This window comes from Copadichromis virginalis, linkage group LG17 (assembly GCF_057382275.1).
Source record: "Copadichromis virginalis isolate Kocher_CV1m ecotype Utaka linkage group LG17, C_Virginalis_male_GT1.1, whole genome shotgun sequence".
In the NCBI taxonomy this organism is placed as follows: domain Eukaryota; kingdom Metazoa; phylum Chordata; class Actinopteri; order Cichliformes; family Cichlidae; genus Copadichromis; species Copadichromis virginalis.
Genome location: NC_140634.1, coordinates 38188899 through 38215984, shown reverse-complemented (window position 1 = coordinate 38215984; position 27086 = coordinate 38188899). Strand labels below are relative to the sequence as shown.

The following is a 27086-nucleotide window of genomic DNA, read 5'->3' as shown; positions in this document are numbered from 1 at the left end:
TGGTTCATGTTTATGTAAATATACTATCTGCTTAACACAGAAATCAGTCAAAAGGAAAAAAAATCCAATCAAGGAAGCTGTGTACAGTCTGTGTGTAAACACTGATTTATGAATTATGTGGGTTGGGGATATTTCCTTGTTGGGGTTGTAGAAATGTTTGACTTAATTTCTGTGTTTTATATTTTTATAATAAAGACTTAATGAAAAATGCTCCACAGGAGGTCTTGGGTGATTTTTGTGCACATCCGTGAGAGTGGACCCCCCCCCGTTGGAATAAAGAATAATATCTGCGGGGCACTCACCATCTGTGTGTGGTTGGGATAAAAAGTTTGTTCATTCAGGGGGAATTTCTCAGGGCCGAGGGAGCGGTACAGCTTAATCATTTGAGAAAACTGCAAGCAGAAATAAACAAGACAGGAAGACGTCATTATTCAAGGAGGACAAACAGAAACTTCTATAAGATTCATGCGTGTTAACGACTTTTAGGAGCAGAGGATATGGATCGTCTGAAACTCCAGGTTTGTTTGGTTTTTTTTTGTTTATAAAATGTGGCCTGGTACAGTTAGACCCACCTGTTAGTGTGAGGGTTTGAACACCTGTTCTTCTAAAATCAATAATCCATTTGCTTACACCCCGAGGTAATACTTTCTTGGAGTTATTTATTCTTGAGGTGCTGGAATTTCCTTTCCAATAGATTTGTCTTCAGACCTGCTTCGGTTCATTGTTTTAAACGTGTCGCATTCAGCAGTTGGTTAACATATACAGCATGATAGGTGCCTTACTGGTGATCAACCACCTCATTTTTTAACTTGTGCTTTGTAGAATGAGTAACAGAACTGTAAATATATAGTGAAGAATGGCACCTTTAACAAAACTGTGCTGCATATTTCCTGCTTTAAACCTAAATTTAAGACCTCTTTCAAAGCCAAGCATCTACATACTTTTCACTGCAGTTTTGTAGCTTTTCTCAGCACAAAGTGACTAAAAACACGTGGTGGCCGAGGCCGCCCGCTCTGCTGGCCAGCTCAAATCACAGGTGTTGCAGCTCCATTTATTAGCACAAATAAATCAGTCGGAGGCAGCTGCCGAGGGAGGGACTTTGCGACACCTTTGTGTGGGTGAAAGTATAGCAAAGAGAGCCGTTACGGAGCGCTTACCACCCAGGGTTTGCTGCAGAAGTTGTATATGGAGAAGATGGAGTTGACGCTCGGGACGCCGCCAAAATGGAGGCCGATGACAAGATTCCTGAAGTCCTCACCGGGAATCATGCTGTAGGCGTGCTGGCGAATCAGAACAAAGTCTGGCTTGAAGGACCTGCAGCAGGACGGATATGGAAAAGGAACCATCAGACTGGGCCTGTTGTCAAGGTTAAGCATACAGTTAGGCTGTTGAGGGTTAGAGTAGCGAAGAATTCCAGGCAGCTTTGACTCAATAGGTAGAAGTAAAGCAAGGTTGGTGGTTCAATCCCGGGCTCCTTCTAGCCTGTGGTTGTGTTATACATGTCCTTAATGCCTACATAGTGTGGCTTGAGTGTTCAGAAAAAGCAGGAAGCAGCATACCTGGTCTGACTGATCAACATGAAATCTTTGCAAGCTTTTGCACCCAGACGTGCCAGACATCTACAGACTTTAGTGATTTCCTTTTCACCAAAAGTAAACTGTATCAAAAACTGTTGGACAAAAAAGTAATCATGGTATTTGATAAATATTCATCTAGTGTCGTTATAGGATCCAGTTTAGTTTGTCCAGTACTTCTCTTTATCTATACATCTACACATATACACGTATATGTGACTCTTTTGGCAGATCGTAACCATCCACCCACTCCTCCATGTAACAATCAACTTCCTGTTTAACACCTAACCTAACAGCACTGAGGGCAAACATCTCCAGCATAGTGTCTCCTTGCAGGCTGACAGCTCTGTTGGCACATTATTAACACACTATATCTGGACGCTGTGTTTACAGTCAGGCCCTCTGTTGTTCAGTGCATCGAGCTGATGGGGTAAAGTAATGCTCCTTGCAGCACCTAATCTTTTTGAACCATCTATCCAATTAACCCAGCCTAATCCTTCCTTTTTAGACACTTTTCTGGGATCAGAGCCAAGTGCCCCATCACCCACCTGAAAGCCTCTTTTAAACTAGCCCACATTTCATAGTAACAAGGAGAATTCAGTTTGACTTTTATTTATTTATTTACCTGGAAACTTTAAAGTTCTAAACAAATGTTCCTGCCAATTGCTACATTGATGTAAAAATTATTAGAGCCCGGCCACTATAAGACCAATATTTGCTCATTTGAAAACCTGACATGTTAGGGGATATTTTTTTTGGGACATGGGAAATGAACATTTGTTATGTGAATTTCTGAGTCCTTACTTTGGCAATGAAGATCTTGTTTTATTATGACAACAAGTTACGGATGAATAGTTTACGCTGTGCCGCACTCTGCTCAGAACATCAGGTTTTAGTGTTCTAACCATACGGGATGCTGCAGGGTGCCCTCTAGTGGACAAATTGTGCAACATCGACATTCATAACGACATTCATAAGGGTGTTTCTCCCGCCTGTTCTTTACTTTTTCCAATATTCATTAATTTATCAGCCGTTATAAAAGCCGATACAGACATACAGGCAAACAGCCAATTTATCAGCCCCGCCCATTAATTTGATCAGGCTCTAAAATTGATCTCAATCATACAGTGACGTCTGGCTTGCACACAAAGTGTCCATATTTAGTAAATTGGTCATGAGAGACTCACCGACCCATTTCCAGAACTTGGTGCATAATGACACTAATGTAAAATGGCACATTGTATATACTTGTGAGATTCCAGTGGCTTTGAAACAAAGATTCGACACACTGAGACTGGTAAAATCCTCGCACTCATGTTTCCGTGGTTAGTACCAAATCTGACATGCTCCGACAGGAAGCATCAGCCCGCTGCAGGTGGAAACCAAGCTGATGAGAGCGGTGAGACTAAACCCAAACAAAGTTGTGGGATATAAAACCAAAACAATGAAAGACATTGAGGCAATATAAAGCTGATGGAAACTACAGAGTGGGAAAATTCTTTGTTGCTAAGGGAGACGCCTTTTGACACATTCCCCTTGTGACATATACTTAAACGTATTAAAACAGAACACAAAGGTACACAGCAAGCCACTGGATTACCTGCAGTTACAGACACAGGTGCGTGCAGTAGGTAGAGGGCTGAAATTACAGCAAGGCCCTCCAGCAGACTCTGTGGTCCTCAAGCGCTGCTCATGTTAGACTGCACAGAGAAGACTGGCAGGATGGCTGAGGAGTGATCTGTCCTCGGCGACAGAGCGACTACAGCTGTTCCTCCCTGCTGCTGCTGCGCTCGGCCGCAGTGGCAACAGACCAAAGGCTCTGCTATTTATACTGGATGGAGCTGTTTATTGAAGCCCAGAACCCGACCAGACTCGACTGCTTCCTAAACACGGGACGTGCTGTTCCAAGCAAACTCCATCCTGGTTACAACTGTGCACGAGCAGTTTAATCAAAGAACACCTTATTAGCCTCAAACAACCTACTTGATTACACTACTTGATTATAACAGAACGGGCAGACGCAGCGGTCGTTCAGCACAGTGGGATTTCACTGGGCTAGAGTTAATGACGGCAGGAGCAGCAGAGCATCACTGAAGTTTGTCACCCATTAACTTTGCTTTTGTGTGTCTTCACCTGGACTCATCCTGTTAAAGTACTGCTTCCTGCGAGCCACGGATTAACCCTGAAGCAGCACGTTTATGTTTTACGATGCGAATACCTCGGGCCCTGAGACTCACTGCTTCACAGGCGATATTCTAATGTGGCCTTTGAATAGGTTACAGTGCAATAAAAGGCTAATAAGAGGCTCAGATAGGGGAAGAGCACAGATATAGATTAGGAGGTGAGGACAGAAAGGATCCGTGTGGATTCATAAGGCCACAGATAAGACAGGATTTGTAAAGTAAGCCAGACAGGGACCGAGTGGGTGGTTCTGTGTGGCGCGTGCATGTTATTGCTACCTGTCTGTGCAGGTGCTCCTCCCACAGAATGATACGGTTAACTGTTGACTCTCATCTGGCTCTAGCTGTGGATGTGAGAGTTTGAGGTCTTCTCACTTTCTGTGTGTTCGCCTGGTATAGACTGGTGACTTGTCCAGTATCAACAGGTCACTCTTACAGTCACTTCACAAAAGCCCCCAGAACAGGGAGGTGTCACTGCACAACAGGAGCTGTGTGCAAATATGAGCTAAAGTATGTGCTGATTATAAGTCATAGAAAATGTTTGGGAGCTGCTACTCACATTATTTTAAGTCAACATCTCCATCTCATGACTCCTTGCTCGTGAATGCAGCCACTCCCAGTGACGAACCCACAGAGAAAAACTGCCTGACTCTGCAGTTTCCCCCAGCTTTGTGGGTGAGTTTCAGCATCTGAATACTCACCCACATCTGAATTGAATATTTCGTTAAATGGTTACAGCTCTGATCTGAGTAAGATCCATCACACAACCCTTTAAACACAGGTCAACAGCTAGCTGGGGAACACGGGAACATTTGGTTGCTCCAACGGTAAAATATTTCCCCTTGAAACGGGTGACAGAAAATAGATCCAGATGAAGGGTGATTACTAATTTGTCACACAGACAGACTAACATCTCCAAAGTAATATTTGCTCTGCTTCGGTTTCATGAGTAACCCCCAAAAAACACAGCCAACGCTATGAGCTTGTGCTGTGTTTGCGTTTTCACTGCTCCAGTGAGAAAAGGTGCAAATTCTATAGGACAGAAAGAGTCATAGCACAAGGCAGGTAATCCTCAAAGCACAGATAAACATGTTTAAAACAGGACACTTTATAGTGGCTGTGAATACACATCGAGCCTGGCAGTTACGTAAGCCCATCATAAAATGTACCGCACAACGGCGCCAACAGGATGTTTTCATCAGCATTCTTGGAGCAGGAAAGTATTCAAAACTCAGGACAATATGCTGCCGTTTGGTCTCCAGATCCATTTATCATACAGAATCTCTGACCTTCTAATAGGCTCCAAAGGGATGTCTGAATTGTGGGGAACACTTGTTCTCGAAACGGTCCTGCGGCTGTTTCAAAAGCTGGTGAGGGCCTTATCTTCCACCATCAGTCTGTCTCTCATTGATAAGCATAATCGGGGTAGAACTCGGCGGGAATGCCACAAATGTCAAACAGTACATACCGAGGATCAGCACAGCGCTCGTACACAATGGTGCATTGTGCCGCGCTGGCTCCCTGTCATCAGAGGGAAATGCACCTTAGAGAAAGTCTGTGCTTTCCTGTTAGGAGGACGCACTCCAGAGCAAAAACTCTCAATCAGGCCACAATCGTTTTATGTGTATATATGGGGAACATTTCCTACTTCAAGACAACTACAGGACTGATGCTTTTCTTTACAACTTTTACATTTTTCATGAGGTATAGCTCTCTGTCACTTGACTTGACTGAACACACTAAGGCAGTTTTTCCTTAAGTCAATGGGAACCTAACACAGGGTGCTGGCTAAAAACCACTAATGCTACCAGTCATATTCAAAGTGTTAAGGCGAATGAGTGACCCAACCAAGAGCAGTAAATTTAGGTCGGAGTAATGAGCGATATCACAAACTAACCCCCTCCTATTACCAGTTTTAATTTGCTTTTTACATAAATAACTACATTTATATAAATCTGTGAATGTAAATAATTGTGAGTAATTTAAAACTGAATTTCAGTTTTTGTATCACTGCGGCCCACCTGCAGTACTTTTTGCGTCCCATCAGGGGGCACCGGTCCACACTTTGGAAACCACTGGAGCTGGCTTTTCTGTTTCCCTGGCGAGTACATTTTGTTTTTCGCTAGTTAAAATCAGCGTCACATTTAATCAGTGGACTGCAGGCGCATTGTTCTAACAAAACTAGCCAGCATTAGCTCAGAGGTCCCGACGTTTGCATCCTCATCAGAATATAGTCACGTTTGGTCATTATATAAAAAAATAAATAAATATATATAAAAATAATAATAATAATAGCCAAAACGCTAATCTAAAGGTTCAAAACAGCAGCGCGTAAGAGGTATCACAGCTGCTGTTCATCTTTTATATACAGTCTCAACCAGCACAGAGACGGCTCTGCGAGCCAATTAGCTCATAGCTGAAAAACACAGTTAGCTTAACATGTTAGAGATTGCATGATTTAAATAAGCTCTAAGTGATCAATACAATGAAACAAATTATTTTATAATAAAATGTATGTTCTGTGCAGAATTCTACCGTTTGGTGTCGCAGCGCTCGTTGGCGTCTGTAGCTGCAGGACATTTCAGAGGACCCACTGCACTCGAGTGCAGCACAGACAGAAAAGGTTCCTGAGTTTTAGAAAATCTATGTTCAACTAAAAACAGTTTGAAACAGCAGAAGCAAAAACGTGAACCTGAACACTGATGAGATTGAATAATTAATAAAGCCACTTTTATGAAGTTAAAACAATTGATTCAGTTTGCTGTTTTGGATTTTTACTAAGGACAGAACACATGACGCTACCATATCCAAAGGCTCTGAAGAACTCTTATTTCTCTCTGTGTCCCGTCTCTCCCTGTAGCCGAGCATCTTGTTGTGGTCCCCCAGTCTGACTCTAGGACTCCTTGTGGTTGCGGCCGTGGCTCCAGGCCTGGTGGCACCAGAGTGACCTGGCAGCATCTCAGATCCTGGGAAGTTGCTGTCAGGGCTGCCAGAGGTCTGGATTGTCTCCAGCTGAGCTCGCAATCCGAGGCTGATCTTGACACGACACTGAGGTCACACAGAAAACAACCCAAAAAAAGAAACGGGGCCCAGCAACAAAAAAATAAAACTTCACACGTGTGTTAAATCTAAACAGGAGTGGGAGTAACTTTAGCGTGCCGCAATTTTGAGAATGTTTAGTTGTTGAAGATTAGGAAAAAGAGTCCCACAGGAGGCAGATGTAATGAGGAAAAGGAGCTGCGAGAGGAACACAGCGCCAAATGACCTCTGGCAGGAGGGGAAATGAGCGTTGTTAGGAGTTTGAGTGAATTAGCGGGGCCATTTGTATTCATGGCTATATTACAAAAGCAGAGATGGTGGATCGGGCCTCACGGCCGCTGCATGCTTTCACTGCAGTCAAAAGAAACCACCCTCAGGCCTCCTAAAGCCACGTCTCAACTCAGCGTGTCTGTGAGCGGGATTTATTTGCTCGGTAACAAGATGAACCTGTTTGAGGTATTAAGTGTTCAGGCTGCTCTGGGCAGACAGTTCCTTCCCTGATTAAAATGGGTTTTTAAGGGGGTCAGCAGAAGGGGGGCGGGATGCTAAGGATTCTTGGCTAGCCAATGTGTGTGTGTGTGTGCGTGTGTGAACAGCCTCTGTGTGGTCTAAATTGTAAATTGTCACCTGAGGTAACCAAAGGCGGAGAGTCTTGTTATATGTGCAGAAGGGATTTGGAAAGCGGGGGTGGCCTTCTTTGGCGGGTAGCTCGCAGCATAGAAAATTAAATGAAAAGAGGGGGTAAAAAAAAAAGAAGAAAGAAACAGGACAAGGATCTGCTAATGTAATCTGGCGGCCTCCCTCCCTCTGTCCATCTGTGTGGTTGAGAATGGGGAGGAATGTGACGAGCCAATTCAGCCATTTGAGACAGAGAGTGAAAAAAGCGCAGAATTAAAGAGAAGTCTGGATCTAATGTTGAAACCGATTCAGAGCATCACCTCCAGCCCTGACAGTTCGTCCAAAATTAGGTTTTTCATTGACAGAAAATGACAGAACTGCAATTTGGGCCCAAACGAGAACGTGATCATTTGTATGTATGTGTATTTACCCATGACTGCCCTCACCTGGGCTCTTGGTGACGAATAACAATAGCATATTTTACATCCTTTAAATAAGCTCATTTTAAATAGTGGAGTTATTGATCAGTTTGGGGTTTTTTTTTGTGTGAACTTGTGTTTATCTACAAAAAGATTCCACAGGACATTTTTAAGTAATATTAAAACGTAAGTCAGTCTGTTTTCTAGACCTCTGCATCACCACCTGAAGTCTGGTGTAATGGCCGCTGAACGGAGCAAAGTTTGACCAATCACAGCAATGAGGTGTGACCAGAAGCGACTTTCTGAAGAGTCACTTGGATGAGTGATGAAATGTTTCTCCCACTGAAAATGCTACGTCCGGATGATGGGATTTACTTATCTGGATGATTGAGCATGCATTGAGACATTGGCCCGGTACCGGTCCGTGAGTCGTTTATTTTGTTGTATTTATCCGCGACACTTTAATGGCCAGTCCGTGGTGCAAAAAAGGTTCGGGACCACTGTTTTAAAGGACTATATCCCTGAAAAAAAAACAAAAAAAAACAACGCTTATGGGTAAGAATAATGATTAATAGAAACGTGAACTTTTAGGTTGGTAGCCGGCAGCTGAATTCAGTTTTCTTACCCCTCCCAATTTGAGTACATAGTCCGTTTACCTTAGAGTCATGTGTCCATGTCTCTGGAGACTTTGTGAAAAGAGTCAGTGAGTCAGTGAAGCTCAATTCTGACCAAAGACAGCGATACTGAGGCGAGTTGTTGAGAATATCCAGAACCTTTCTTTTGGTAAGCGCTGCTGTTTTTGCTGCTGTTCGCCAGCGTTAGTGAAACTTTCTTTGAAGTGGGACACAGTGAATGAACTCTCATGTAATGTCAGCATTATAGCAGGGCGATATGGCCAAAAATATTTATCACGATATATATTTGAAAATTTGCGATAACGATATAACTGACGATATAATTGATGCGAGACAAAATACAACTCCACAACATTACTAGCGCAAAAAGACAACCTTCCATTTATTTTCACTTAAATAAGAAGCTGGTTTTTATGTACATTAAAGCTTTATAAAAATGTAACAGTGCAAATACAAATTCCTTGCTGAAAGTTTAACCAAAAGGCATTTCCAGTAGAAATGGGCTGACATATCCTGAACATAACCATATATAATATCCACTGAAGTTAAAAAGAGGTGCTTTGCAAAATTAAACTGCAGTATGCAATACGTATTTTTCGGACCATAAGGTGCACGGGATTATAAGGCACATTAAGCGAAACAAAGCAGTCAGATAAATCAAACTTTATTAAACTCATTCTTCTTGCTTCCTCCACTTCTGTACCATTGGTTCATTAATGTTGAATTCTCTAGCAGCTGCTCTATTCCCATGTTGTTGCAGTATATTAATGACTAACCTCGTATTGTGGATGGATTATCTCAGTTGTTCTCCTGACTGAAGTTTGGTCCGTTTACAGCATCCTGCCATGCGATTGCATTTGTCTCTAACCATGAGGAACCTTAACGTTAACTTTTATAAGTGGAAAAGTGTTAGTGTTCGTCCTCCAGCTTCACTGTTTATGTTATGCTAACATAGCTGTGTCGCTAGTGATCACGTAGCACATCATTATATACCAGCTAGCCCAACTTCAGTAACCCTACAAACGTCACTGCTGTTTAGTTTCCTGTCTTCATTTATGTTGGAAGTGATAGCAGAGCTGTACGTTTGATTTTTTTCAGAAATCTCTCAGTCAGAACATGCAATATCATGCTTAGGTAACTAGCGAGCTAACTTCCGCTAGCTTCCCGCTAACTTCTAACTCTGTTAAATGTAATAAATTTTGTTTTAATGGATGCCTGGAAGTTAAACTTCATAGTTACACCTGGTAAAGCAGCAATGCTGATCGTTTTATTAAAGATGAAAGAATTTAGACAGTTTTTAACGCTCAGTGATGCTGCAGTGTTGTTTGACCTGAAGCATACGGAGTTTAGGACCCAGATTACTCCCAGATTTAAGAGCATCTTAGTCCGACAAATACGACAATAACGATGGCCGCTTGCATGTTCTGCAAAAAAATGTGCTTTGTCGTGTATCTGACGGACAAACACCAAACCAGTTCCACATCACTGAAGTTGCACCATTTTTACAAATCAATTCTGGTTCATCTGTTTCACTCAACAATCGGCCATGTGCGTATGAAAACAAAGGCACTGCGCATGCCCGTTTTACTCATATTCTATCGCGATATTTCATTTTCCTATTGTTGCCTAACATTATACCGGTATTACCGTGAACGGTATAATATGGCCCAGCCCTAGTCAGCATGTAATAAAACTTCTCTGTCACAGGCTGGGTCTCTGACCCAGCGCTCTGAGTTCATGTTTGTATTTGTCTCATTTTGTTATGTGATTTAGTTTGTGTTATTTCCTATCTGCCTTTAGTTTAGGCAGTTATTGTTCCTGGGTTTTCTATGTTTTGGGGTTTTGTATTTATTCATCACATATTAGGTCTGTTAAGTTGTGTTGTCATGTTTTAGTATTTCCTGTTTTATTCTGACAATGTCATGTGTTCTTTGTTTATTGTATTTAGCTTTCCTCTCCTGGTCCTGTCATTAGGTTTATGTCTGTCAGCTGTTTTCCCCCATGTGTCGCCACTTCCCCTGATCACCTCATGTCTGTATTTAAGCCTTTTGTTTTCTTCATGCCATTGTCAGGTCGTCTGCTCATCCATGTCTCATCTCCAGGTACCCATGTCAGTTCATTATGTTTAAGGTTTTTCATGTTTTGTTATTAGTTCACCCAGTTTAGGTTATTGTTTAGTTTTCACCGATGCCCTATTATTTTGTACCCTCGTTGCTAACCTCAATAAACGGCTTGTTTTGTTAATCCACACCACGTTTTGGTCTGCGTTTGAGTCCTCCTCTGCAACACTTACGGTCTGCCCCAGCCAGACCGTGACATTCTCAGAGGGAAAGTGTGATTTTTAGGACACTTGAGCCCAACATTAGCTTAGAGGATAACCTTTTATCCAAATGCCCGTCTCGCCTCTTTGCTCGTGAAATAGCCACACCCTCTGGTAGCCTGCACAGGACAGCCAATCTCCAAAGAATTGCATTCCAACTTGGACTGACTGCAATCACTCCCAGACAGACTAGCAACGGTTTGCAGATAACTAATCACTCTAGGGATGTGTGATATGACCAAAATCTCACATCCTGATGAGACATTTATTTTGCCATGTCTGAGTCTGTGGTGGGGGCCGGTTTGCGGCATAACTTGCATAGTACAGTTTTCTGGTCCGTGTCAGACTTTTCATAACCAAACCATTGTCCATCCACCCATCTACATTAAAGGGACGGCTGTGGAGCGTGTGAGCAGCTTCAAGTTCCTGGGTGTCCACATCTCCGAGGATCTCACCTGGACGACCAACTGCTCCAAGCTGGTCGAGAAGGCTCACCAGCGCCTCTTCTTCCTGAGGACTCTGAGACATCCTGGTGAACTTAACTGCACTACTGTAAATGCTGTATAGACAATCATTCTGTAAAATAAGATGATTATAATTCTACAACTGTTTACAACTGTTTATAACTTGTTTTAATATTTATATCCTGTCCATAGCCTGTACATACTTATAGCAGATTCATAACAGACCTTCATACCGTGTACATTGTAACATACCCATAATAGACCCATATTTTGTACCCTCATATCTATAACAGACCCATTTCTGTAATATATCTATATATCTATGTTATTGCTAATATATATTTTGTAATATATCTATATTATGGCTAAAGCACTTCTAGATGGATTCTAGATGGATGCAAACTGCATTTCGTTGCCTTGTACTTGTGACGTGCAATGACAATAAAGTTGAATTCTATTCTATTCTATTCTCATTCCATGCTACAGAGGTAGCACCTCATTTAGGAATAAAGTCCTCGGTTTGTTTTGACTGGTCCTTCTGTTTGGAGCTACCTGGCTCTGCGTCATCTTCACTGGCCATGCTGGTATTCTCTGTGCCTGCATCCACGTGGTTACTATAACCGCCATTTATAGTTACTTCATGTTTTTATTTGAGGTAATTTGTTTGATGCATCTTCTGAAATTTGGTGTTTGAGAACAATGCATGTCATTTCAGTTTATTTTGAAAAATCTCAACACGATCTTCAGCTTTATTGTGAAAGGTTTATGTGGAAAATAAAGAAGCGGACAGCGGAGCCACACGCTGGGTTTACCGTCGTTGTTGCTAACGACAACACATAAAAACATTCGCTTGTCCAGCTGTAGTGTAATAAATAATAAATACATAAAAGAGAAATAGGGAACTTCAAGAAATGAATATAGCTGCTACAGTGACCATCAAACCATGAAAACATATTGCCGTAAACAGTTTATTTTGCAACACCACGAAACAAACGAAAGGGTATAATATGAAACGATAGATGTTTTCATATCCGATATATGTCGTTATATCGAACAGCCCTAACCCACTCCTTTATAAACACAGACAGATTGGTTGCAACATGTTGCCAATCTGCACCCACGAGGACAGCTCAGTTATAGTGCTACATTAAAGCGAGGTTGCTGAGCACCTGTGTCTTTTTGCAGCTAACATCACTAAGTATGGAGGAACTTCTGAATTGCTCTTTCTAATCTACGAGGTTCTGGTTGGACTCTGAATGTCGCTGCTATTCTGTCCATACAACTGCTGCTTTTGTCTGGAGCTAAGTGGGTTAATAATACTCACCATTTCATCATCTACTAAATGTATTTGCTGAACTTTATGTAAAAGGGCATTTGGAGTGGTTCACTTGTGAGATCTAGTGTTACTGTAAGTATCAGTGTCCTCGAGGGTATAATAATGTGTGCAGAAGTATTAATTAGATCCTCCAAGACTAGTAAAATATTTTTTTATAAAACTGTGATCCTCGCCACGATGACGGTTCAGTGTTGCATTACAGAGAACACGCCAACGCTTCTCAGTCCTCCACGTCCACTCTAATTGTACATTTATATTTTAAGCATCTGGCTCCAGCCCCAAACTACTTCCAGTGAGTGCAACAGTAAAACAAGCTCAATAAAATACTCAACCGCCAGCAGTTAACGTCCCCATAGCCCAATATTAATCACCACTAATGAATCATCTGCCTTTATTAACCACAGTCAGAGCTCTGTGAAGATGGCAGAGGAGAGGAACACTGCTCCCTGGCTTATCAAACTTTGGCTGCCGCGACCAGTGTTCCCACTTTGAGCCGAGCAGCCTGGCTGGAGGTTTTGGCAGCAGAGAGCAGAGAAGCCAAAGGGCTGACTACAGCAGAGCAGCAGGGAATAAAATGCCAGAACTACTGTACCTTGTGGTGTGTCACTCTGCTCTACTGTAGGCTGTACAGCTTGTGCCACGTTGCACGTTTTTCCTTTGCTGTCCATGCACAAATGCCAAGTTAGGCGAGGGTTCAAAGAACAAGAGAAATAAGGATAAAAAATAATGGAAGATAAATAAGTACAAAAATAAGTAAAGGAAGACGAGTGTGGTTTGCAAATGTTGATATAGATGGAGCTTAATGTGCAAAATGAAGTTAGTGTGCAAAGTGTCTGATGTGCAAATTGCAGTTGAGGTAGGTCAGCTGTTCAGGAGTCTGACAGCAGGGGGGAAGAAGGAGCTGTTGAGTCGGGACGTTCTGGGTTTCACACTCCACACACACTCTGGAGGGCAGAAGTGTGAACAGTCCGTGTTGGGGGTGTGTGGGGTCTTTGAGGATGGAGGCGACGCTCCTCTGGACTCTGCGATGGTAGATGCTCTGCAGAGAGGGCAGCTGTGTGGTGTTCAGTGTCCAGGTGAGGTCCTCGCTGATGTGGATGCCCAGGTACCTAAAGCTGCTCACCCTCTCCACCTCACACTCCTGGACAAACAGCGGCTGGTGAGGCCTCTTCTTCTTCCTCATGTCCACAAGCATCTCCTTTGTTTTATCAGTGTTGAGGGTTGTTGTCCTCACACCGTGACACCAGACCGGCATTCTTAACATTTCCTATGTTTAGGCAGGAAGTCCATAAAGCACCAAGACTAATCACGTGCATTTGTTGGACACTAAGGTTCAGCCGGCTAAATCACCAGGTTGGCGTCATCGCTTTCTTGCCAAATCTTGATCTTGGTTAAGGATCTTGTCAAAGCCAATGTGCATCTTATCCTGCTTTGCTTGTGCAGTGGCAAAAGTGTCGTGGAAAGTCTAAATAAACAGATTTTGAATCGCTTATGAAAATCTAACAGGGTGAAGATTTTCCATTCTTGCATTTACATGAGGATATGGAAAATTGAGATTTAATTCCCCAACTTCAAAGGTGCCTTTAGCTCCTTTTGTGATGTCACATTACACGGCATGTTATCATTTGCAGGTTTTTAATTGGCTAACATTTCTTCACAGTGTGCGTTATAGCGCCACCTGTCGCTCTGCCATGAACTTGAAATCACTTGAGATCATTTCTTGAGTTTTCGTGTTTCAAATCAAACTTGGAAAAATCCACATTTAAAAAAATACCCGTGTAAGTGTGGAAATAAGAAGCCTAAGAATCCCATTTGGCAGCAACAACTGCTGTCCTTGGATAACAGCAGGTCCTATAGCCAAGTGTGGCGTGCTGGAGTGAATGTGGTGCATACATAAGTAGACACATTGTGTTTTTATGTGTATCTAATGATAAGAATGAGGCTGGATTTTTGCAATAGCTACATTTATGCTTTCAGGCTTTAGGCCTAGTTCACATTTGTGTTGCCTTTTACAGCGAGCATCAGCTGAGACAACACTGCACTCAGTCAGCAGCAACCCACAAACCAGCTGCTGCAATCAGCAACCGTGCAAGAGCTACGAGACGCAGCTCTCCCAAAGAAAAGATCGCTATCCAAGAAGATGGGCATAAAACAAAGGTAAGACAGCTCCACAACAACCTCACACAAAAAGACGAGGTCCACGAAAAACCAACACCTCGGGTGAAAGCACACACTGACCTCGTCCACCGCGAGAAAAGAAGTAGAATGGAACGACGCCTGTGCTGCTCTTCAAGATAACGTTGCTCGTCAGGAGGAATCCTGCATAACCAAAGTCCAAAAGGAGGAGAAGGAGAGAAACATTCTCTCTGAGAATTTCTGGATGAAGGGAATCAGTGAGATGGAAAAGCAAGAGAGGCAGAAAAAGACACAAAACTCTTCATCAGCAGGATCCAACAGCTTCAGGTGCGCAGCCTGAGCTGATCGTTTGATTTCACGATAATGTTCTGTTGGATCCCAAAAGCGGTTTCAGAATGTTTCAAACTTTAATGCAGAATCCTTAGTGATTTTTTTTTGTCAAACAGCTTGCACTTTAGAAAAGGAGCAGGAAGGAGAGGAGGAGAAGAAAGGAAGAGAAAGACTTGGGGGAGATGGAGGGAAGAGGAAAATGCAGAGGAAAGACAATGAAAGAGGGAGGAGGCACAGAGGAGTGTGGAGAAAGCAACTTTGATTCCTACAGTTTCCCCTCTCCACCTTCCTCCATCTGTCCCCTAACTCATCCCTCTCAGAAACTGCCTCTATCCTCCAGCACCGGCTCTCCCATTGCTCCACCACATCCAGAACACTGTGTGAAGGATTCAGGAGACAGCAAACCAGAATCCTACATCTCCTCCATTTTATCCCCATCACACCTTGATCCTTTATCCCCCAACCCTTTTTCCTTACACAATACCCTTTACCCTCCCTCCGTCCCTCCATTTTGCTTCACTGTTTCACTGTAAACAGTTATAAACAGCTGTAAATAACTCAATAAAATGTAATCGATTACATCTAAATCTACAGTGTTTTACTACTAGCTTGTTTTAGAGTCAACAAATGAATATGGATGGATGAGGTCATATGAACAAAAAGTGTGTGTTCATCACTCATGTTAAGATTTAAAATGCATCTCAGCACTGATATTTACTGCATTCCCAGTTGAAAGTATAAAGACAGTTGAAAGATTACATGACTGCCCTGCTAATCTCTAATCATACTCACCAGATGACAAACATTTTGTTTTCAGATACAGTCTCTTTTCCATGAAATATAACTAATATAACCACACTTCAAATAGTAAACTATCAAATCAAACTTGAATCTCTTAAGAGATAAAAACAGATTAAAGAGCTGAAGAGCAAAATAAATCCATGTGTGAACTGATTAATATCTTTTATTTTCATGCACATGGATATATCAGGTCAGATTTGCCTTGTTATACCACATAAGCCCAACATGTAAAGTCCATCTTCTACAGCTTAGAGCGGACTGTGCAAAAACCTTGGGCTGTCCCTCTTTTTTCTATTTTGCAAAATGGGAAACAGGTGCAGAAATGTATTGAAATATGCACAAATCCACAGATTTGTACAATTCTAACAAGCTTGAAAGTCAATATTCGGCACCACATTTGGCTTGTCAAATTTTGTATCACAGCCTGGACTCTCTTAGGCTAGCTTTCTTTTTGTTTCTTTAAATCTTCTTTAAAGGCTTCAGGAATAGTTCTTCAGACTTCTTGAGGGTCATTCAAAGCTCTTCTTTGGAGTTTGCTCCGTTTTCGGTCAACACGATCCCACACTGCATTAATAATATTGAGGTCCCGGCTCTGGGGAGACGGGTCCTTGACTGATTCTGTTCCTCTGTGTCTTTTTCTATCCAGGTATGATTTTTCTGCACGGGCAGTGTGTTTAGAGCCATTATCATGCCACTGCCAATCACTCTTTCCTTAGTAAATCGACTTCCGTGGTGGATAGTACTTTCCTGCATTCATAATTGACAAAATTTCCAACACCACTCGCTGATATACAGCACCAAGCCATAACACAGCCTTCTCCGTATCTTAGTTTCCCTGTCAAGAAGTCATTCCTTAAGAATGGCTTCTTGAGTTACAAGAATAAGATTCAGAATAATAAATGATAAGCTAAGCCCAAATAATCTGGCAGTGAATGTCAGTGTTTGTGAGCGAGTAACACCATCTGTAACCAATTTGGCTTCTCCACCATTACAGCAACATCATGAAAAATATTCAACCCCCACAATAACCTCAGTGTCAACTCTGACAACAGGTGGCATTGTAACAGCAGCACCATTCGCCTTCTCGGTCGGCAGTTATTCTCACTTGATTTGTAACATGGTCAGACTTCTTCCCATAACTCCCCATACGCAAAAATATTTCGAGAGGAAAATGAATTTAATGAGATAACAAACATAGATGGTAACGCTGCTAATTAAAAATAAAACATCGATATTGTGTGTATAATACGCACATGTAATTGTTCTTTTTGGATGATTTTGCACAGTTTAGGTTACATTTAAGGATTCTCTTTTATTTTTAACACCGTACAGTTATTGCTACTATTTTATTTCATTTTTAAATTTTCTATAGCTACAGTATCACAACGATAGTTATTATTAATATCATTTTTGTTATTACTATCATTTTGTTTTGTCTCCTCCGAATCCCATTTTGCTCCACTGCTGCTAAATATTAGCTGGATGTTAGCAGCTAATAGGAAGTACCTACGCTTTGGTTTGTTTTGCTTAGGATTGGAAACAGTGCAGTCCAACTGCTGAAAGGTCCATTGGAAAAGTAACATTTTTAACTACCATCTAAAGTGCACTGCTTGGGTTCAGACCACTTCATTGGTTGTTCCAATGATTGCCTAAGAAAGACAAATGATTAGCCAATTAGTGCCATCCAAGCTAAAACCCAGGAAGAGTAATAACTGAAATTACTGGTACCCCCTCAGGTACCACTGCTGGTACCTATGTCAAAAGCCTAGGTGACTTCCTTCTGGAGTTATCGCAGTTACCACACTTATAGGAAACTTGACCTCTGACCTTGACCTTGAGGTTGAGGTCACTAAGATTCTGAGAGTTTTAGTACACACCTATTATGTCAACTTGAAAGTTCCACATTGCTTTGTTCTGAAGTTATTGCATTTTCAAAACGATGTGTCCGCATTGCCCGCCTACCCGCCAGGGAAACAAGGATACACTATCAGGCTTTTACAGCTAAGGCGTAAAACGGAAGAACAATAAGTAGACAGAGGTGTAATATCAACATGGCAATCATAGAACCGCCTACATGAGCAAAATATCTTAACTTAAAATTAAGTTGGATTTATCCTTGTATATGGGTCTCTAGAGGTTAGTTAAGACTAAGACTAAATCCTGTCCCATGTGGAAATGGTTTAGACTGGAGGCAATGTTATCTCACAGCATACATTTCATTTATGAAATTAATCATAATCCAGACCGACTCTTTTAGGAGCCCATTCTTGTGATTCTTGGAACAGGGTCGATAAAACAACAAAAATGGCCTTGACATCGAACAAAAACGTTTGGTCAAGAGCCATTCGTTGATCATTGTGTGCAAGTTTTCCTAAAATGTAACCAGTACTACAGGAAGAGAAGCCCTTCTTGCGAGCTAAAGAATGAAAAGTTTGCTAATATTTTCATTTTTGACCCAACTGCTCAGTACGTCACTAAAAACACCAAAGACGTGACTTGTGTGGAGTCCAAGCTTGTCACCATCATCAGCCCACAACAGCTGTACTGAAAGGTTTCATGAAGTAAAAGCAACATGAGGTCTACATGTTATTTAGAAACATTTATGCAAAAAACTAGTACAAGTAGATTAATAGCAACTGTCAGTTTTGCCCGAGTTCTAATTCGGTCACTTAGCTACAACTCCTGTGGGTTTAACGTGCATTTGCAGGGTGGAAAAACCTCACGGTGACGCTGTGAGAGCCAGAGATAAAAGAAAGCTCAAACGCACATGAAAACTGTGACCAAAGTGAAAAGATTAAACAGTTTTCCACTGTCACACAGATTTTCCTGCAAGGATAAAAATTAGTAAGCAAGCCGTTTTTAGTTTTTTCAAAGGCTAAATCGCATTAAAGCATTGATTTTATAGAGTCTCACTCATGCCGGGGGAAACACAGAGCCATGCTTAACAGCACTGAGAGAAAAGAAGTGTGCAGGCTCACTGTGGCACAGTATATATTGGATGGCCCAGTGCCTCAAACGACTTCCCTTCGAGTGTCTTACCTGATCACTTTGGTGCCACCTTTATTGACCTGCATGTCCACCATACATCCCGAGTTAACGTAGGAAGCCAAGTTGATCTCTGAGAACTCTGCCTAGGAGTAACGAAGACAAGGCATGTCAAGATCATACAGCGACATGCACAAACATAGAGCATTTCACAGTCCCTTTGAATCAGTGTCTGCAAGCTGGAAGAAATGTGGACACTGCGTTAGACTGCATTCAAATTTGACTTTATGTTGTTTGTGAAAAGTACCAAAAATCAACAAGATAGTGCTACAACACACTCTTTCACCTCCATTTTACATTTCTGCACTCTCATGGAAATGAGCAAAATACAGAGTGACAAAGTGAGCTGGTGAGAGAAGGCTAATTGAGTTATTCCCAGTCAGTGGCCTCCTGGACAGTGAGGGCCTTGTGAAAGGCCGTAGCCTGGCTACCTAATGACTCAGTCAAACTTCCAGAAATACTCAGAACGAAAGGCGACAGTTGACTTCTGGGAATGGACTTTGTGCACGATTGGGAGGGATGATTCAAATGTCCTTGTACTGATTGTCACAACAGCCCATAAATCTATTCATGTTTACTGCTTTGGACCAAATTTCAGAGTAGAGTAAGAGTAATTCTATCAGATTGATAACCAAGTTACTGCAAAGGATTTCTCAAGGTTTCCTAAAAAAAATGAGCAAAATAGTAAGAAACTTTGTTGCAGCTAGACAGCAATGAGGAAATAGGAAATTACTCCAGTGTGTGCCAGAATACCATAACATCATTAATGGGTGTGCGCATACTTCTGACTGCACCATTCAGTGATGCTGGTCAGAGGTACATCAGACCTTCCTTTCCCCAAACAAGCTCCAACCATTAGAGAATGATCTCAGCACATATGCAGGCAAAGAAAAGCTCATAAAGAAACTCTTTGTAGACCAGAACTTACACAAAACCCAGGCAAACCTGCTAAAATGGGAAAACAACATCATATGTGCCTTTTGGATTAGAGCGTGGAGGTCACGTTCAGCATCATGCTCAGGTTTAGAAATCAATCAGGTCCAAATTTGTTTTTGCTAATATCTTATGTTTAAGGTGAAGCACGTCTAATAACCAACAGAAAAGGCTACACTTCAGAGGAGACGGGCTCCTAGAGTTGCAAATAATCAAAACCAGAAATTTTGAAAGCTGTAAAAAACTATATTTTATCATCTTCCTTCTTTTGTGGGAGTAAAAAGAAACGTGAGCTATACGTATAGCATAATACTGAAAGTAAATACTGAAATTAAAACTGCACAAAGGAAAAAGTTCCTTACTCAGTGGCTCTGGCCCTACTGTGCCTCTGATTCGCCCATCGCTCCTAAATCAATCTATTATCCTTCCTTGTGGGTGATTTATCAACCTAACCTTCTCAATACATCCCAGTAAGAGGGACTGTAGGACAGGCAAGGACTTCATAAAACTTTCAAATTAAAAGTCATGTGGCAAATGAACACTGATTTGTCTCAGTTTTATTGTCTTGTTTTGGAAGAGAAATTACTGAGGTCCAGACCTTGGTGACCTAATATCTGTGGTGGGGTCAGAATTTGGCATAAACAACATGAAAGCATGCCTTGTTTGCTCAGTCAACAGCTCAGGCTGCTGGTGGTGTAATGGTGTGGGAAATATTTTCTTGGCACACTTTGGGCCTCTTCCTACCAAGTCGGAATCGTTTCAATGCCGCTGCTTATCTCAGTATTTTTGCTAATCATGCCATTCCCTCTATGACCACAGTATATCCATCTTCTGACTGCTGCTTAAAGCAGGACAATGCACCAGGTCACGATGCTCAGAACATCCTAAAGTGGTTTTATGAACACGACAAAGAGTTCAAAATAATAATTGTACTCAAATAACCATCACAGTCATCAGATCTCAATCCAATAGAGCAACCGTGAGTGGAACAGTAGATTTGAATCATGGGTGTGCAACAACTGTGTGATGGTATCATGTCCATATGGAGCAGCATCTCTGAAGGATGTTTCCAGCATCTTATTGAATCTCTGCCAACCCAAAAGTGGATCCAACCCAGTTTCTACTAAAGTTACTGCTGAGTGTATATCTACCTCTAACCATTAGACGAATGGTTATGAAGTTATGCTTAGACCTTTACTGTCAACTGTGGCACTCACCCATATGGCAAACTCCAGGACTTAAAATTCAACCACAAATTGTGGTTCAGCTCCACTTGGGCCTCATGTTCTCCCCAAGAATTCCCATATCCTCTAATTAAATAGTAAATGGACTAGTTCTTATGTAGTTTTTCTACTCTACGTGATCACTCGAAGCAAAGCACTCTGAGTGCACGACATGCTTCATTCATCCAATTCTCCGATGAATGCCTCAGAGTATCTTGAGGCATTGCCATTCAGTATCTCACCCAAAGACACTTTGGCAAACAAACTGGAACAGCCAGAGACCAAAACACCAAACTTCCAGTACGTAGATAACTTTCTCTACCTCCTGAGCAAGTTTGTCAAAAAAATAAATTTCTGTTCTTTGCTAGCCAACATTAATACCTCTTTGTGTCGTGAATTACTCATGCTAACTAGGATTAGCTAAAAATTCTCCAGCTGTACCTTCTTGTACAAATACATCATATCCACTTAAAAAACACAACACACATTTACAGTCATTGGTGCCCCTACAGCTACTGTAGTCAGTTATAACGAGTTGAATTGAATTGCATTATACAGCAGAAACAATATGTCTGCGTAATATAACCAAAGCTACACCCTAAATATGCAGCTCCAGCCTGTTTGTCAGACCTCATTCCTCACTCTGAACATGCTCTCTGCTTTCCCTCAGAGGAGAGTCTGTCAAGCTGTGTCACTGTAAACTTCCATCTGCCGCAGGTACAGAACGCCCCTGGAGGGACACTAAACAGCAGTCGGTTGACCTCAGACACGAAACGCTGCCGTTTGGTAGTCGTCACATCACTTTCAAGTATGAGACATGACACTCATGTAGTGGATTAAATGGGCCCTAAACAAGTAGCCTGCTCTCTGTGGAAAAGCAAAAAGTCAATCTGAAGTGACGTGGTCGACTCTCGAGCGCCACATTTCACAGGAAACACGGCTGCATTTCCTGGTGTGCTAATCCCAAGCCAGCTGTGGCTTGGCTGTGGCTCGGTGAGTAAAAATGAAATAATAACCAAGCGACCATTTCATAACCATTTCACAAAAGTGTCAAACGGAGAGCCAAGCGTTTGTTTGGTTCTCAGCTCTGCTTTAACTGCTGCATGATTACGCCACGAGGACGAGATACTGAAAACACTGCTTTTGGCTGGAGAGCCGGACCCAAAAAGCATATCAAAATGTAGCACACCTAATGGGCTACATCTGAAGCCTCTGTCAGTGCGCCCCAGGGTGGCTGTGGCTACAATGTAGCTGCCATCACCAGTGTGTGAATGTGTGTGTGAATGGGTGGATGACTGGTTGTGTAAAGCGCTTTGGGGTCCTTAGGGACTAGTAAAGCACTATACAAATACAGGCCATTTACCATTTGAAGATACTATTATTATTATTCTGAAAAAGAAAATTCTTCTTATTTTTACAATTCAAATGTTTCCCAAGGACACTCATGGGGTGAAAAACACCTTCCCACAGTGATATCTGGCCTTTGGAATAAATCCCAGAACACATGTACAGCACATGGCTAATGACATATGGCATTCAGCTAATCAAATACGTTTATGACTCGAGGGCTGACGGTCTAAATCATGGACTTGTTAGATGCAAGAAACCCTTTGCAGCTGGTCTGACAGATCTGCATTAAGGTATGTCACAGTTCACAGCTTGGAGAAAGTTGTAGTTAACTGCAAGAATGGTCAGCAAACCATTTTTTTTCTTTATTCACAGTGTCACTGGTAGACTGCTTTTATTCTACCAGTGTAGAACTCTTACAAAATCCCAAATTCATTACACATTACAGAAACACAATTGGGCATTTAGCACCTAAGACATTCCCCCTTAGGTGTTGGCAGACAACAGTACAGATAAAAAAAAAAGTCAATATCAGATTTAGTTTACAATTCTAACAAGCTTGATCACACACTGCCTACATAATGTTAAGGTTCGGGCTCTGGGGTGGCCAGTCCATGACTGGTAGTGTCCCATTATGTCTTTTTCTATCCGGGTTTGCTTTTACTGGACTGGAACTAGATTTGGAATCACTGTCAGACCGAAACGTGACGCTATTACCAATCAGTTGCTTTCCAGAGCAGTATTTTCCTGCATTCATTCTTCCATCACTTTTGATAAGATCATCACTGGATGAATTCAGCCAAAAACCACGACAGCCTCCACTGTGTTTTGATGGTTATACCTTTCTCTTACATATTAAAGCTGATTTTAACCAAAAAAAATGTAAAATGTGGATTCATCACTCATTTTCAGTCCAGTATTTGCGTAATTTAATAAACAAATAAGCTTGCATTGCTAGTTAAGCAAATTGGTATCTGGACATCCTCAAGCTGTGTTTTTCATCTGAGGCTTTGCCAAACTTTATTGAGACTCACACGGGCTTTCATCTACATAAAAAGGACTATTATCAGGATAGGATAGCTCTGTGGCCCATGTAAACCTTGTATGGGGGAGTAAACTTCCTTTAAAAAGAATTTGCTGAGTAACAAAACTGTTCAGGTTTTTTTGGGTGGGGTTGGAGGGGCAAGAGCGAGAGGGAGGGAAAAAAAGAAACACCCACCTCTTTTAATTTATTGTTTTGCACTCTCAGAGGAAGAGCAGGGGGCGAATAAATACCATAATCTTATTTCAGGGACAACGAGGCGCCACTCTTGCTCACTGTGCCTGAAGGACATGTATTTGGCTCTGGTGCTTTTCTCAGCTCCCCTCTTACTGATACCCATTCCCAAAAGAAACATCTGTGTGCTTTGCAGCACATGCCGTGCCAAGAAAGGCTCCTAAATGCACAACACACCCAAATGCACACTGACTGCGTGACACTCCCATGCACATGTACGCACTAATGCACCGTGCTGCTTCTAAACAAATCCCATCCCAAACACCAGGGCCTACAGTGGCTTGTGTGGTGACCTGATAAAACCAGAGAGTGGGCAACATTTTGGCAAGCTTCAAGAATTACACACCATCTCCAATTGGCTGGTTACATTTAAAAGGAGTGCTAACAGCCAGTGTCACTGGGTAGTAATGGATAAAGAAGCTGGTACAGGGCACAGGCCCAGAAGCCAGGGCAGGAGGCTTTTCACAGTGCCATGGTTACCATCACGGTACCACATTCAGACACTTGTCTTGGAACAGCTCTTGCCCTGGGAAAGGAAAACAGGAAGTGATACACAGGACAACTGCCTCCAGAACTGATTCTTCTCATCTGTTGACCTGCATCCAGGCTGAATTAAGAATGTTGTGCAGTCAAACTGCTATAGCAGAAACACAGTTTGGGAGAAAGTTGATTTACGATTAAGTTTAACTATGGCTCAAAGCTGAGAACAACAAATCTTGCTTACTTAAGCTTGTTTGAATTTCTGCACTTTCAGTTTCATTGTCATTCCCTCTACTCACAGCTACTTTCATCACAGTCATCCAAACTTGTGATCTTTTCTTCTTTTTAGCACACAGCTAACGTCTAACTGGCCTTTGAATCACATACAGCCTCTTCCTGACTGATAAAGTCTCATACTAGGCAAACACTGCTGTGGTGAAAGGCAACAAGGAGTATTTATTTGTGCGCTCTGTCAACTTATGCCAAGTTACATTAACCCATGGATACTGTTTACAGTAAACACCATCTGACAGCAGCTCATCTGGAATCTTTGTTGGTATTTTTAGATCCGGACTAAGGAAGGTTATTAACTTTCACGTGGGTAAAGGTGCATTTTGCTTGGTCCTGAATCAAAAACAACTTAAACGGACCAGCCACGTTACACCTAAATCTTTGATTTGCAAAAATGTCCAAAACGACAATTTTTTTTTTCTTGAAGGTAAAAACATTTGATAATTTTTTACATAAAATATTTCATGATTTCCAGTTTTGACTGAAGGAGCAAACCAGAGATTAGTTGAAGTATTAAAGCTGAAATTGTCTGAATTTATTTGAAGTGTAACACGTGCAATGGAAATTTTGGGTCTTTAAGTTCGCAAGTCTCCAGGACAAACTGAACTGTCATCTTAAGCGTAAGCGGTGAAGTCTCAGTAACTGTCACGGTACTTGGTCACAGACCCAATGCTTTGTGTTTTTTGGTGAACTGATAGTTCTGATTATCATTATGATTTATGGTTTTCTGCTTATGTTACATCGTCAGTCCTTGGATTGTGGTTTCTGTTTTGTATCATCTCTGTGCTTCAGGTTTCTATGTTTCCACGTCTTAGTGTCTAGTCTGCATCTTGGTGCTTTGTCTCAGTTTCCTGTTTTACTTTGGTAGTCCTGGTCCCATGTTTATGGTTTCAGTTCTGCTTCCCAGCGTCTCGTCATGAGTGCATTATCCCAGCTGTGTTTCCCTCTTGTCTCCCATTCCCTGATTATGCCAGCATGTATTTAAGCCCTGTGTTTTTCCCACGTGTCCTCCGTGTTAGCTGTGTGTTCCTCAGTCGTCATGTTTTGTCAGGTTATGTCATGAACTCCCAGTTGAGGTCATCCTTCCCAGTTTGGATTTTGGTTTTGTTTCTAGTGCTCATGTATTGTGTTTCTAAGTTCGTTTTCTGCCAGTGAATAAAAACTGCCTCTCACTACCCCTAGCTCCAATTGTGTGATTTCTTTTCACCTCAAAATAGATGTTTTTCTGCTCCAAACTGCTTCTTTTATTGCTTTACATCTCTGGTTTCAATGGGGGAAAACCTTGACAAACTGACACCTAGTTTAAAAACAACTCTAAATAGAAAACGTTACATAAATATAGCAGTTTTATTAATCCCACATTATCTGGCATGTGATGCGCTGTTTTTGTTATTTGAGGTCGAGCTGTTCAGTTTTACGCTGCAGTCAGAACAAAACTGCGTGACTTGACTCAGCACATGGGGAACACGCAGTAGTTGCGGGGCAGATACTTTGTTTAATGTTTTCGTCGTTCTCGATAAGCTCGGCTGAATCCCATGCTGATGCAATTGAGAAGCCTGAAGTACAGTGGACTATTCATATGCACCACAGAGAGGTATTTGTTGCTAATAGCTACCACCTTGTGCAACAGTGAAATAATCCACTGAGGCATTGACGGCTGAAATTCACGACAGATGCTAAGTGCAACGGAGCAACAGAAGGCAGCAAGTTACACACCAAACCATCCGTCTTCTGAAAGCTCTCCTCACATGCCCTATGTCATGGGCAAGTACGAGCCAAAAAAATGGTACGGATAACATACAGCCAACTGCCTGTGAGCTGCCATGACTGCAGCGGAAAGGAGCGTGGACGGCGCTGAGGTCATATGCCTGCCCAGCAGATGTTGCCCCGCGCGACCCAAACCACACGAGCCGGCAACCCTACAGAAGTGCCTCTTGTTCTTTTGCAAACAACAGACCTCTTCAGTTCTGTTTAATCTGTCCAATTGTGTAAATTACAGTGTTTATGAGTTGTGGGTAGTAAACAGGCAGTTTGTCTGCCAGCCTGTTGTTGGGTGTCATTACGTCTGTGATCAACATTGATTGTAGCTGTTGAACTTTACAAAAATCTTGCAGCAGACTGTCAGAATTTTCTAAATATCTAAAAGTGAAACAGGCACGGTAAAAAAAACTGCCAGTGCACGAGAAACTAAATAAGAAGGTCTTGAACTTGGCACTGCCACAAGGCTGCAACACATCCAAGACCCTTCAGACACATACAAAAGGCATTGTAGGAGATGGATATCCCACAAGCTCCAGAGATCTGTGGAATGTACCACTCGTCTGAATGAACACAGCTCTTGAGTCTAAATGTAAAACAGCAGGCAAGTGTTCAAATAACAAATTGACTGAGTCAGTGGGTCGAATAATCTACAGCCACCTACTGCGAGATAAAACTCCTCAAGTTAACATCTATGAAGGATATAATACAGACGCAGGTCAGAAGACGGGGTTATGTTAGGGATATAATTGATTTCTGATGTTTCCCTGTTTGGGCCTTGCTTGGTTAGACAGGACCACAGTGAGGTAGAAATATCTGGGAAATCTGTAGATATGTAGCCTTTGTCATAACTGTTTTTACCCTTTTAGTATTTAGCAAAT

General features: G+C 41.9%; 1 protein-coding gene across 2 annotated transcripts in view; it reads right to left on the bottom strand.

The window, feature by feature from the left end:
• Positions 1-27086, bottom strand: part of syn3 (synapsin III) — a 133841-nt gene that overhangs the window by 70123 nt on the left and 36632 nt on the right. For both annotated transcript variants that reach the window (XM_085437581.1, XM_085437580.1), the window contains exons 4-6: positions 18892-18983; positions 1158-1314; positions 303-392 (exon numbers count right to left, since the gene is read on the bottom strand). In XM_085437581.1, coding sequence (XP_085293707.1) covers positions 303-392; positions 1158-1314; positions 18892-18983 — 339 coding nt within the window. The remainder of the gene's footprint in view (positions 1-302; positions 393-1157; positions 1315-18891; positions 18984-27086) is intronic.